The sequence below is a fragment of the Macaca mulatta genome, chromosome 2, assembly GCF_049350105.2.
Source record: "Macaca mulatta isolate MMU2019108-1 chromosome 2, T2T-MMU8v2.0, whole genome shotgun sequence".
Classification (NCBI taxonomy): Eukaryota; Metazoa; Chordata; class Mammalia; order Primates; family Cercopithecidae; genus Macaca; species Macaca mulatta.
Window position 1 is genome coordinate 5473111 of NC_133407.1, and position 13470 is coordinate 5486580.

The 13470-nt window shown below is 38.5% G+C and overlaps 1 protein-coding gene across 1 annotated transcript in view; it reads left to right on the forward strand.

Annotated features, from left to right (window-relative positions):
• Positions 1–13470, forward strand: part of ATP13A5 (ATPase 13A5) — a 115273-nt gene that overhangs the window by 97473 nt on the left and 4330 nt on the right. The window contains exons 26-28 of the mRNA XM_001095224.5: positions 2120–2294; positions 7081–7283; positions 12546–12634. Coding sequence (XP_001095224.3) covers positions 2120–2294; positions 7081–7283; positions 12546–12634 — 467 coding nt within the window. The remainder of the gene's footprint in view (positions 1–2119; positions 2295–7080; positions 7284–12545; positions 12635–13470) is intronic.

Here is a 13470-nt window from a genome sequence, read left to right on the forward strand (position 1 = left end):
ATAGCAAAAAGACATAAATCAGAACCAGTCAAAGGAAGAGACACCTAGGGCTAGGTCTATTAGGGATCTCAAACAAGAGAAACACTGCCATTGTCCTTTCCCCGTGAAGTCAGGATGCCTCACCCTCTTGGCACATTGATGGGTGACAGTATGCAGAGTACTACCAACCAGGGAAGCTCACCTGAGCTTCGGTGTCTGGAGTTTTTATTAAGGTTTCATTATGTAGACATGATTGATTGAATCATTGGCTGTTAAGTCAAACTCAGTCTCTAACCCCACTCCCCTACCTGGAGATCAGGTTGATATCTTGTGGATCAAAGCTCCACCCTCTAATCATATAGATGGTCTTTTGGGTGTTGGCAGGACTCTTCCTGAGTCATCTTAACACAAACGCTCCTCATTCCCACCATGAGTCATCTTGTTAGCATAAACTCCCAAGGCCCACCATGCATAAGAAAAATACTTCTATCACTCAGGGCATTTCAAAGATTTAAAGGATACACACCAGGAAAAGCCAGCCAACTTCTTTATTACACAATCTGTCTGTGTCTTTCACTGGACTTCAAACTCTTTGAAGGCAGGTGGAATGTACTTCTCATCTCTGCATACCCCACAGACTCTAGCCTAGCACCCTGCCAGGAAAACATTGATTGATCTGGTATAGGTAAAGACTTAGTCATAGAGCTTTAGAATTAAAGAGTTGAAAGGGCCTTTGGGTACCATTTAGGCATTCCAACACACTCACTTTATATGTGAGAAAATGAAGGACCAGGGAGTTTACATGATTACCCCAGAACACATATTGAACAAACCAGAGACCTACTATAGAGTTTTATCATCCCAAATTGGACACCCATTTCCCCCTACCCTACCTGTACATGCATAAATACAAACTTAAATATGCACACCCCACTTTTTCCCTTACATCAAAGAAACCAGTGTTAAGCTGTGAGAAGGGAAGAGGTGACAGGTATGAAGACAGGAACTGAAACATGACTACAATATCAATCTTTAAATTCAAATTCCTGTCCTCCTCATGCTTCCTTCCTGCTCTGCCTTGAGAAGCAAATATATTTCATTTTCATCAGCATGTTCAAATATGTAGCTACTAAGAAGGATGTAGTTGTCTTTTTTAAATAGTTGTTCTTTTTAATTTCTGCCCATTTCCAAACCCTTTAAATAAAAAAAAACCCTGAAATCAAAAATACAATATAGTTTAACATTCTCATCTAGAAGCAATATTATTTATTTGTTTATTTTTTAATTTTTTTATTTTTTTGAGACGGAGTCTTGCTCTGTCGCTCAGGCTGGAGTGCAGTGGCGTGATCTCGGCTCACTGCAAACTCCGCCTTCTGGGTTCACGCCATTCTGCCTCAGCCTCCCCAGTAGTTGGGCCTACAGGCACCTGCCACCACACCTGGCTAATTTATTGTATTTTTTTAGTAGAGATTGGGTTTCACTATGTTAGCCATGATGGTCTTGATCTCCTGATCGCGTGATCTGCCCGTCTTGGCCTCCCACAGAAGCAGTATTTTCAATGAGTTCTTTTTCTTTATGTAATATACAGCAGTAGTCCCCCATCCACCTGTGTATCCAGAGAGACACTTAACACACCTCTGGCATCTATCACATTGCCTGGCACACTGACATGCTCAGAGAAAGTTGGCTGAATGAATAATAGAGTAAGTGTTTTTTTTTTTTTTAATTATCCAGCATATGAAGATGAATCTAGCTATCTTCCTCCTTATTCTCCTCATTCTAACTCTCCACTTTCCTGTCATCACTGAAGCATAATATTAGTACTGCTTGTCCCATAAGGAAGGCCATTCCCTCTTTTACACACAATTTCTGGTCAGTCTGGTTATGGAGAAAATATTTGCACCATGTGATATGGTAAATATAATAATTACATAACTTTCTAACCCACTATTTTTTATTTCTGAAGGTGACGACAGACTGGATGTGCCACCAGGCAATGTGCTTACCTAGGTGTAAATCTTCTGTTCATGTCTGCTTAATCTGAATCCCAATGCCAGACTCAAGATAATATGCATTTCAATCTCAACCTTTTATTCTCAATGATAAGATTGTAATAGGAAAAAATGCATTTGTCTTTCAGTGAGTTCAACTCATGCCTACCCAAAGCTGGCTCCATATAGACCAGCAGGACAGCTCCTTTCTCCCCCTTTGCTGCTGTCAATATTTTTGAATTCCTGTTTCTCCTGCATTGTGCAGATCAGTGCATTTCTCTATGTGAAGCAGCAACCTTGGTATTGTGAGGTCTACCAATATAGGTAAGTTCATTTTCTTAGTGCTCCTTTTGAAAGGTGATTTAATAAATAACCCATGACATTGAATAACTTGACTTGAACATATACCCTAAAGCTTTTAATTAATAAAATTGTGTCGCTGCAAAACTCAAATGATGGGACAGAACACAGTTAATCTATGGACTACTGGGGTGGAGTGGGTGGGAAGAGATCTGTCACATTGGTTGTTAATGTATAGATCTAACAACTGGTTGGCTGAATGAATATATTAATTCCCTGGTACTTTGTACATTTTACAGACCAGGGGTTGGCAAACATTTCTTGTAGAGGGCCAGATCGTAAGTAGGCTTTGTGCACTACATGGCCTCTTTGCAGCTAGTCAACTCCACTGTTGCAGCACAAAAGCAGCCATAGACAATAGGTAAACAAGTGGGTGTGGCTGTATTCTAATAAAACATTACCTACAAAATCAGGTGATGAATCAGATTTGGCCTGTGGGCTGTAGTTTGCAGGCCCCTGATACAGACATATGAGAGACATATTACATTATTTTGCTTTTTCCCAAATGAACATTAAAGTGTGAGTTGATGGTATCCTTGTTCTGATTGAATTGGAACGCGGCATTCAGGACGTCTCTTTACGTCCCTGGGCTTTAATGTTTTTGAGGTAGGCTATAGTGCCAATGGCTCAAGCTTTATTTTGCTGACAAAGCCTTTCTGCCGGTAAAAGAAAAGGCAGGAAAAGAGCTGCTCTCTTTGAAATAGGACATGTGCAAACTGCCCCTCCACAGAGCACCAGAAATCAGTAAAAACACAGATTGAAAACTAGCAAATGATGAGGTTGTCATTCAGATTTAAAAAAAAATTCAGCAATTCAAGTATAACTAGGGATATAGAATCTCATTCCGTTTCAAAACTAGATTTTTTCCAAAATTGGAGTGCATATACTCAGAGAACTCAAGTTTTGACTGAACCTAGAAGACAGTATGTTGTAGCCAAAGGAGGATGGATAGGAAATCAGGAATTCTAAGAATTCCTGACTCTATCACTAACTAGGTGTGCCATACTGGCCCTCAATTTTATTGCCTTAATGTAAATATATTGGACTAGATACTCTTTGGTATTAAACTCTATAATTCAGGTCATCTAGTCTGTCCCTCTTTTTGTAAAAATGCTTTGTGACTATGGAACATCTACTATAGGCCTACCTCAGAGATACTGTGGGTTTGGTTCCAGACTACCACAATAAAGTGGATATTGCAATAAAGCCAGTCACATGAAGTTCTGGTTTCCCAGTCCATATAAAAGTTATGTTTACACTATACTGTAGTCTATCGGGTGTGCAATAGCATTATGTCTAAAAAAGTACGTGCCTTAATTTCAAAATTTATTGCTAAAAATGCTAATGATCATCTGAGCCTTCAGCAAGTCATAATCTTTTTGCTGGTGGAGAGCCTTACCTCAAGCTGAGTGGCTGCTGACTGATCAAGGTAGTGGTTGTTGAAGGCTAGGGTAGCTGTGACAATTTCTTAAAATAAGACAACAATAAAGTTTGCCTCGTTGATTGACTCTTCCTTTCATGAGATATTTCTTTGTAGCAAGTGAGGCTGTTTAACAGCATTTTATCCCATTTCAGTACTTTCAAAATTGAAGTCAATTCTCGCAAACCCTGCTGGTGCTTTGTCCAGTAAGCTTATATAATATTCTAAATCCTTTGTTTTCATTTCAACAATGTTTACAACATCTTCACCAGGAGCAGATTCCATCTCAAGAAACCACTTTCTTTGCTCATCCATATGAAGCAACTCTTCATCCATTCAAATTTTATCATGAGATTGCAGCAATTCAGTCACATCTCAGGCTCCACTTCTAATTCTAGTTCTCTTGCTATTTCCACCATATCTACAGTTACAACCTCCACCGAAGTCTTGAACCCCAAAAAGTCATTCATGAAGGTTGAATCAACTTCTTGCAAACTTCCGTTAATATTGGTTAATGTTGATGTTTTTACCTTCTCCCATGAATCATGAATGTTATGAATGACATCTAGAATGTTGAATTCTTTCCACAAGGTTTTCAATTTCCTTTGCCCAGATCCAATAAACAAATCACTCTCTATGGCAGCTATAGTCTTACAAAGTGTATTTCTTAAAAAATAAGACTTGAAATTTGAAATTACTCTTTAATCCATGGACTACAGGATAGATGTGTATTAGCAGGCATGAAAACATTAATTTCCTTATACATCTCCATCAGTGCTCTTGGAGGGTGACCAGATGCATTGTCAATAAACAGTAACATTTTGAAAGGAATCTTTTTTTTCTAAGCAGTAGGTCTGAACAGTGGGCTTGAAATATTCAGTAAACCATGCTGTAAACAGATGTGCTGTCATCCATACTTTGTTGTTCCATTTCTAGAGCACAGGCAAAGTAGAGTTAGCATAATCCTTAAGGGCCCTAGGATTTTCAGAATAGCAAATGAGCATTGGCATCAACTTAAAGTCACCAGCTGCATTAGCCCGTAATAAGAGAGATAGCCTCTCCCTTGGAGCCTTGAATCCAGTTATTGACATCTCTAGTTATTAAAGTCCTAGAAGACATCTTCTTCCAATAGAAGAGGCTGTTTCATTTCCACTGAGAGCTGTGTAGTCACCTTCATTAATTGCCTTAGTTAAATCTTCTGGATCACTTGCTGTAGCTGCTACAAGACTTGCTGTTTCACCTTGTACTTTTACATATAGAGACACCTTTCTCTCAGTCTTAGGAACCAACCTCTTGCTAGTTTCAAACTTTTCATCCGCAGCTTCCTCACCGCCTTCAGCCTTCAAAGAATTGAAGGGAGTTAGGGCCTTGCTCTGGATTAGACTTTGGCTTAAAGTAATGTTGTGGCTGGTTTGATCCACTATCCAGAACACTGAAATTTTCTTCATATCAGCAATAAGGCTATTTTACTTCCCTATCATTCATGTGTTGACTGGAATAACACTTTTAATTTTCTTCAAGAACTCTTACTTTGCATTCACAGCTTGGCTAACTATTTGGTGCTAGAGGCCTAGCTTTTGGCCTGTCTTGGATTTTGACATGCCTTCCTCACTAAGATTACCCCTTTCTGGTTTTTTATTTAAAGAGAGACATGTGACTCTTCCTTCCACTTGAACACTTAGAGGCCACTGTGGGATTATTAATTGAACAGATTTCAATATTATTGTCTCTCAAGGAATAGGGAGGCCCCAGGAGAGGAAGAGAGATGCGGAAACAGTCAGTCAGTGGAGCAGTCAGACACACACAATATTTATCGATTAAATTTGCATTCTTATAAAGGCACAGTTCGTGGCATCTCAAAACAATTACGATAAAACAGCAAAGATCACTGATCACAGATCACAATAATAGAGGTAGTAATTATTTCAAAAAGTTTAAAATATTGCAAGAATTTACCAAAATGTGACACAGAGACAAAGCGAGCACATACTGTTAAAAAATGGTGCCAATAGACTTGCTAGATGCAAGGTTGCCACAAACATTCAATTTGTAAATAACGCCGTATCTGGGAAGCACAATAAAGTGAAATACAATAAAGCAAAGTGTGCCTGTATGTGCAAAGCACACTTCTAGACTACAGGGAGCCCAGGATAATAAGTATTAAGTCTTGCATTTGAGTTCACGTTAGAAAATGAATCCTTATTTATAAACAGTTGTAATAGTGGTTTAAAAGTTTCAAGCTGAGCAAGAAAGCTGGTGGAAACTAATTTATTGGTTTAATTATTTAAAAAAGAACATTGGAAATCAATCAGGACTGGGAAAGCTCATATCTTGGGCAAATATTTTTTTTGAGTAAATATTATGTGACCTCACTGTGCTAGGTGCCAAAAATCTATTGTAAATTTGATTAAAACCAAAAAATAAAACCACAAAAATATCCTATATTCTAGGAATTCACATCCCAAAGACGTAAAATAAAATTATGTAAATAAAGAATTGCAAAACAATGAGCTTGTAAAAGTAGGTGTTTTGCAATTCTTTATTTACATGTGCTATTGCCTTTAACTGAGGTAACATTTTAAAAAATGCCTTTACTCTTGTGGGCACTACTTCCACTTGCCAGCAAAAGTAAAGGCATTTCAGATGCAGAGATGTTTGAAGGATGGATGTTATATCTCAGTTAAAGGCAATAGCACATCCAACCCAACAGGTATGCAAATTGATATGTGGGGAACAGGGAATAATCCTGTATGTTTGGAGTGTATAGAGCATGGGAGGAGTGGCAAAAGGTAAGACGGAAAAGGTAGAGTGAGACCAGGATGCAGAGATCTCATAGGCCAGTTGGAGAAGTTTGAGCTTAATTTATCAGCAAAATAGAGCCGTAGACCCCTTATAAGCAGCAGATTGTCATGTTCAGATTTTCAGGAAGATCCTTTAGCTATGCGAGGGAAGTAAATTGGAGTGGGAGACTCAAACTCAAAACCCAAGTTAGGAGTCTTGCTTAGTCCACAAAAGAGAAAACAACACACACACAGCTTAATTGACATGGTGTATTTACTCTTTGAATTGATAGGAATTCATAAAATATTGTCATTCAGGCCCTTTCAAGGTAGATCACTTGTTCCAAATGGAATGCCGGACAAAGAACAATCTTGACTTCCTTTTATTTCTGCTTTGTCATTGCAAGGGGTGAACAGAATATGTCTTGGTAGTTACTGGCTGACATAGTTTGAAAGCTAAAATCCCATGGTAGTGATTAAACTATTTTTTTTCACCTAATGGATAAAAATGGAATAAAATGTTTCATAAACACTGATGATTCTTTTGTAGTGAGTGTTTCCTGGCCAACCAAAGTAATTTTTCAACAACTATGAGTCTGGAAAGAAACTGGACTGGAAATGCAACTCTGATTCCTGGTTCAATTTTAAGTTTTGAGACCACCACACTGTGGCCCATCACCACCATCAACTATATCACAGTAGCATTCATCTTTTCTAAGGGAAAGCCGTTTCGAAAACCCATCTATACAAACTGTAAGTATATAAAGTTTAATTTTTCTTTCTGAATACTTTCCCATTCCCTTTCTCACCCTAGAGTTGTACCTCACTGGAAAATGATGGGCTGAGGGAGAAACAACTGCATGACTCTAAAATTGTTGTTGAATGCCGTGGTCATGGGTGGTAGAGCCCACGTGCAGAAATCTGCTTGTTTGCAGATAAGCACGGACATCATTTAACTGTCGCGAGTCTTGTCCTATTGTGAGTCACGAAGAATCATTTTAAACACACACATGCATATGAAGATACTTTATAAAAGGCTTTAACCAGTTCAAATGTAAATTGACCTCTTTAGCCTTGTAACATTGGGCAAGTTACTTTAACTGTTCTATGACCTTATTTCCTCATTGGCAGAATAGGAGGGAGTATCCTTAATTTGTTAAGTCCTGAGGGAAGGACTAAACAAAGCATTTTATGGAATGGGCCTAGCACAATTTATGTAAAGGATCTGACGCTTATAATCGGGGCTCAAAAAATCTTATTTACTTTCCCAGTATATTAATTTAAGTAGAGTTTTAAAGAAACTCTTCGAAGCTACAATTAAGATCCTCTCAGCTAAGGCTGGGAGTGGTGACTCACTCCTGTAATTCCAGCACTTTGGGAGGCTAAGGTGGGAGGATTGCTTGAGTTCAGGAGTTTGAGACTAGCCTGGGCAACACAGTGAGACCTTGTCTCTAAAAAAATCTTTTACAAATTAGCTGGGCATGGTGGCTCTTGCCTATAGTCCCAGCTACCTGGGGAGGCTGAGGTGAGAGAATTGCTTGAGCCTGGGAGTTCGAGGCTGCAGTGAGCTGGGATCACACCACTACACTCCAGCCTGGGTGACAGAGCAAGACCCTGTCTCAAAAAAAAAAAAAAAAAAAAAAATCATCAGGCCAAAGCAGCCAGAGAATATGCCCCATCATTATTGACCAGACTGGGACACTCTTTAGGAGTGAAGTGAGACATGATTAATAATTATGCCAGGCTTAAAGAGAGAATGTCAAGGCAAACTAGATACATGATACCTATCCAGATATTGCATGATAAAGACGGTCACCCTGTCTATCATGTAATTGGCTTCAGTATGATAAATAATGCTATAAAAATATACTTGTGTAAATTACTTTGACTTAGCCTCTTATTTCCTTAGGATAACAAAATTCAGTTAACTGGTGGAATAGTGTGAAAATGTCAAAGCCTGGAATACACAATTTGAAGTTGCTTTCTAGAAAGTTTGTACTGATTTTCACTCTTATCAGTTGTTTTCAAGAGGGTATGCTTCTTAATAGTACATCCAACATGAAGTACTAGTTAAAAAACAAAATTTGTGCTGGTCTGATTTTAGAAAATAGTGTCTCATTTGGTTTTAGTTTGCATTTTTTTCATGATCTTTTTTCCATTGTCTTTATGCACAGGAAGTTTTTTCTAATTATTAAATAGTATAATCATCATGATTAGTTTTGAAGTGCTTTTAAAATCTAATGTTAATTTTGGTGTACAGTTTGAGGTAGGGATTAAAACAAGTTTCTGCAACTAGTCAACTGGTTTTGCTAGCAGCTTTTATTGACTATTGAGTTTTTATTATTTTTCCACTGAATATACCACCTTTATTGTAACTATCTTCATATATATTTGTACATCATTTATATTATGAATTATGTTTATATGTATATGTCTGTATAGTTTCCAGACTATCTTTTCTGTTTTTAAACATCAGTCTATTCTTGATTTACCACCATATTTTAAAATGTATAGTTTTATAATGTTTTACTTAATAAGTGGCAAGATCAGTGTACCCTCATTATTCCTCATTTTAAAAACTATTTCTTTCTTTCCTGTTCATTCTTTAAGATAAACTCTAGAATAAATTGCAAGGCTTTTAAAATTTCCCTTTGGGCTTTTGATACTTTGGGAAGAATTTATGTTGGTATATAACTTAATCTTCCCATTTAGGAACATGTCATGTCCCCCCATTTATTCTTGCTTTTTGTTAATGTCTCTTAGTAAATATTTGTTGTTTTCTCCATTACAAATCCTGCCTGCACATTGATTTAAGAAACTAATCTGGCCAGGCGCGGTGGCTCACACCTGTAATTCCAGCACTTTGGGAGGCCAAGGCGGGCAGATCACCTGAAGTGAGGAGTTCAAGACCAGCCTGGCCAACATGGTGAAACCCCGTCTCTGCTAAATAATACAAAAATTAGCCGGGCGTGGTGGTGGGCACCTGTAATCTCAGCTACTTGGGAGGCTGGGGCAGAGAGAATTGCCTTGGCAACAGAGCAAGACTCTGTCTCAAACAAAACAAAACAAAACAAAACAAAAACTAATCCTTTCTATTTTATATTTTTGGTTATATTGTGAATGACTTTCCCATTATATTTTCTAATGGGTTATCACTAATACACAGGAAATGCATGGTGTTGTTATACATTAATAACTTTAAAATTATAAATGTATTTTACAAGCAGAATATATTTGTTGTCTAGCACTTTATTATTATTATTATTATTTTTGAGATGGAGTCTTGCTCTTTTGCCCAGGCTGGAGTGCAGTGGCACAATCTCGGCTCACTGCAACCTTCGCCTCCTGGGATCAAGCAATTCTCTGCCTCAGCCTCCCGAGTAGCTGGGATTACAGGCGCCCACCACCATACCCGGCTAATTTTTTTTTGTATTTTCAGTAGAGGCAGGGTTTTACCATCTTGGCCAGGCTCGTCTTGAACTCCTGACCTCGTGATCCACCCACCTCGGCCTCCCAAAGTGCTGGGATTACAGGGGTGAACCACTGCACCCGGCCTAGTACTTCAATTTTAATAGTAGCTGCAAAGTCCTTTTACATGAATTGAGTGGATGAGAGGTAGATTAGTGCCCTCACAGTGACATAAAGCTTGTGGGTAAATTAAAACCCCTGTACCAAACATAACTGATAATTTTAAATGTAAAATGTTTTACAATTTAGCATACGGCTATGCTAACCAATGTAATGTGATACAAACATATATTCTCAGGTTGTAAGTCAAAAGCCTTTGGAACTACTATTAAAATATAGAAGCAACTTTATTTTGATATAACAGAAAACTCTTTGCCCTTTTTAACAGCCTTTGACAGAAACTCAACTTTATGATGAGAAGACATAGAAAAAGTAGAGGCTTAACTTTTCTGGAAACAAGTGTGAACATTTATAACCTTATCTGAAAATAAAGTGTAATGGCTTACACAGGATTTGCTTTCCTAAAGCACCTGCATTAACAGAACCCTATTCTTTCATGATTCCCCAGCAGCATCAACTAACCAACAAGAGCCAACATTCAACTCTTTATTACATCTTTTCAATCAAAGCTGAATTTTAAAAGATGACCTTATAATTTTGTTTCTACATTGCTCACTTGTGCACAGGCGAGGCCTAGTTTTTAGACCATTAGACAGTGATGTGCACACCACTCAGCCCCAGTTGCTAGTGAGGTCCAGGCCTTCATCAGAACAGACCTTTCAGGCACCCTCTTCTTTCCAGCTCTGGGTTCCTGGGACTCCAAATCCATGAAGTAAATGAAAAATCCACACAGCCATTTCCTGAAATCGTATCACCAAGCCATTCAGATTGCTTTATCTTGAGAGATGCAATTCCTGCTTTTCTTCTGTCTGCCTCATACCCTTCTCAGGCACTGAGGTGTTGCGTTTATTTAGACACATAAAGTGTGGCATGAATAAATATTGAGGGTGTGTGTAGGTGCTCAAGGATGAAAACAGAACTCTGTTCACTTCAAAAATAGAGCCTGCTATCAAGGGGCAGTTGCCTCAGATTTCGGGTTGGTATAGGCCTATAGAGAGTTGGGGGTGGGGAGACTAGAGCAACACTGAATAAATGAGGTAGAGTGTAAGAGAAAACTTGGTTTGTTCATTTATTTATAACTTTACAGGACTATCAGAATCATCTGTATCATGGCAATGCTGATTCAATGCTATTGTTTGGGCCTGAAGGTGATAATTCTATTAAAAAAGATATTTCTAAGGTACCACCTCTAAAGTGCTCTGCTAAAAGCTCTGACAGAGGAGTGGGTGAGGTTGGGAATAAGAACAGAGATGCTGGCACAGTGCATCTGGGAAGTTTAGCTCCCAAAATTAAAACAATTTGGGCAGGAAGGAAAGAAGGAATGCAACAGATGTACATGCTAATTTCTCATTTACTTTTTCAAGTCAGAGTCCCAGAGAACCAGAGACAAAGCCATTTTCAAATGGTCACAGTCCAGTTGATACATGAATTAAGATCATGCAAAGCAGAGTATGATACATACTATATGAAATAAGCTTTTGTAAGGGAGTATTACTCTCTGAAGAGGAGGTGGTATTTTAACTGGGTTAAGAAAAATTGGAGGCCGGGCGCTGTGGCCCACACCTGTAATCCCAGCACTTTGGGAGGCTGAGGCGGGTGGATCACAGGTCAGGAGTTCGAGCCCAGCCTGGCCAATATGGTGAAACCTCGTCTCTATGAAAAAAAAAAAAAAGAAAAAATTAGCCACACGTGGTGGCAGGCACCTGTAGTCTCAGCTACTCAGGAGGCTGAGGCAGGAGAATCTCTTGAACCAGGGAGGCAGACGTTGCAGTGAGCTAAGATCGTGCCACTGCACTCCAGCCTGGGCGACAGAGACTCCGTTTCAAAAAAAAAAAAAAAAAAAAAAGAGGAAAGAAAAATTGGAGCATGCCAAGACAAGAATATTGTTATGTACATAGGGCATTTTTTTTTTTTTAACAAAGACACAGAAGCTGGAGTGTTGGGCCTCCGTGGAAGCTGGAGGTTTTATGGTTTACCTTTCCAGTTGCCCATAAGGAAGAGTAGTCAGAGACCAGGTTAAAGGTTGATTGGGCCCAGATTGTGGAAGGCCTTGAATGTCAGTAGAGGATCCCTGAACTTTATTCTCTAGGCAATGAGGAAGAATGAGATGGCGACAAGAAGACTGTTTATCCCATGCAAGCACAACTCACTGGACACACAGTGATAGTGAACCAGGGCAGCAGTTTCATGGACGTTACTGTAATACATTTAACAGTCTTCTACATCCAGACTTTCAAGGAAAGAGTCTAAGATATTACCTTCATCTTACAAGCATTAGAACATATTTCAAAACATATGAGGATATATCAAAACATCTGAAGATATATCTGGTATTTGCCCAACAGAGATAATTGATTCTGCGATGTGTGCCAGATTATAAGAAACATTCTTTTTAACATCTAAAAATAATGTTTGGTATTTCCTCAGATATATTTTCATTGCTGCTGCTAGCTGCCTTGAGCCTCACAATTTTCATTCTGTTTTCTGACTTTCAAGTTATCTACCGTGGAATGGAGGTAAGTGGCATTCATTTGCACATCTGGCATGACTCGTGTACATGGACCGTGTATTCACTGTAATTCACAAGTCAATTATTACTGTGTTCTCTTTGACCACCAAATACTGTGAGGCTATTTCTATGTACTAGAAGGGCAAATAAGATATCTGGATTTCACCTACACTGGCCTCCAGTGGTTTTCATTTTATCAATACTATTGGGTACATTTATCCTGTACCTACCTGAAACATTATGTTTGGATACTTTATTATGCTATGTTATACCAATACAATAAAATTAATGCAATAATACAATAATTTTTCAAGTACAATTTTCAAAAAAATAAACCATATCATAGAAATCCTTTATAATGTAGTTATAAAGGGAAAGAAAATATAGACTTGTAAGACAGTCATGTTTTGTCAGACACTGACTATATGAAGCTTTGTATCAGTGGATATAATTTGATCCAGGATGCCCTGGGTTAAAATTTAATTCATCAAGAGGTTATTGAACTAATTCTTGGACCCAGTATTGTGAGAGAAATAAAGAGAAGGATTGGCTCCTGACCTCCGAGTCAGATTTGTTGTGAAGATGAGACATACTGGAATGCTACCTGAGGCTATCCATACTTGGAGAGTGTGAAAACAGACAGAACTGGGAAGAACATAGAAGAAGGAGGCCTCACTGTGGACTGTGGCTGTCATGGGAGGCATTTCATGGATGACATGCAACTTGACCTGGGTCCAAAAGGATAGGCTACATTTTGCTAGGTAGGAGGTAGGGATATTCCCAACAAGAACAGCATAAGAAGCAAAGAGGACTGAAAGAGCTTTTGTCTTAGAAATGCAAATG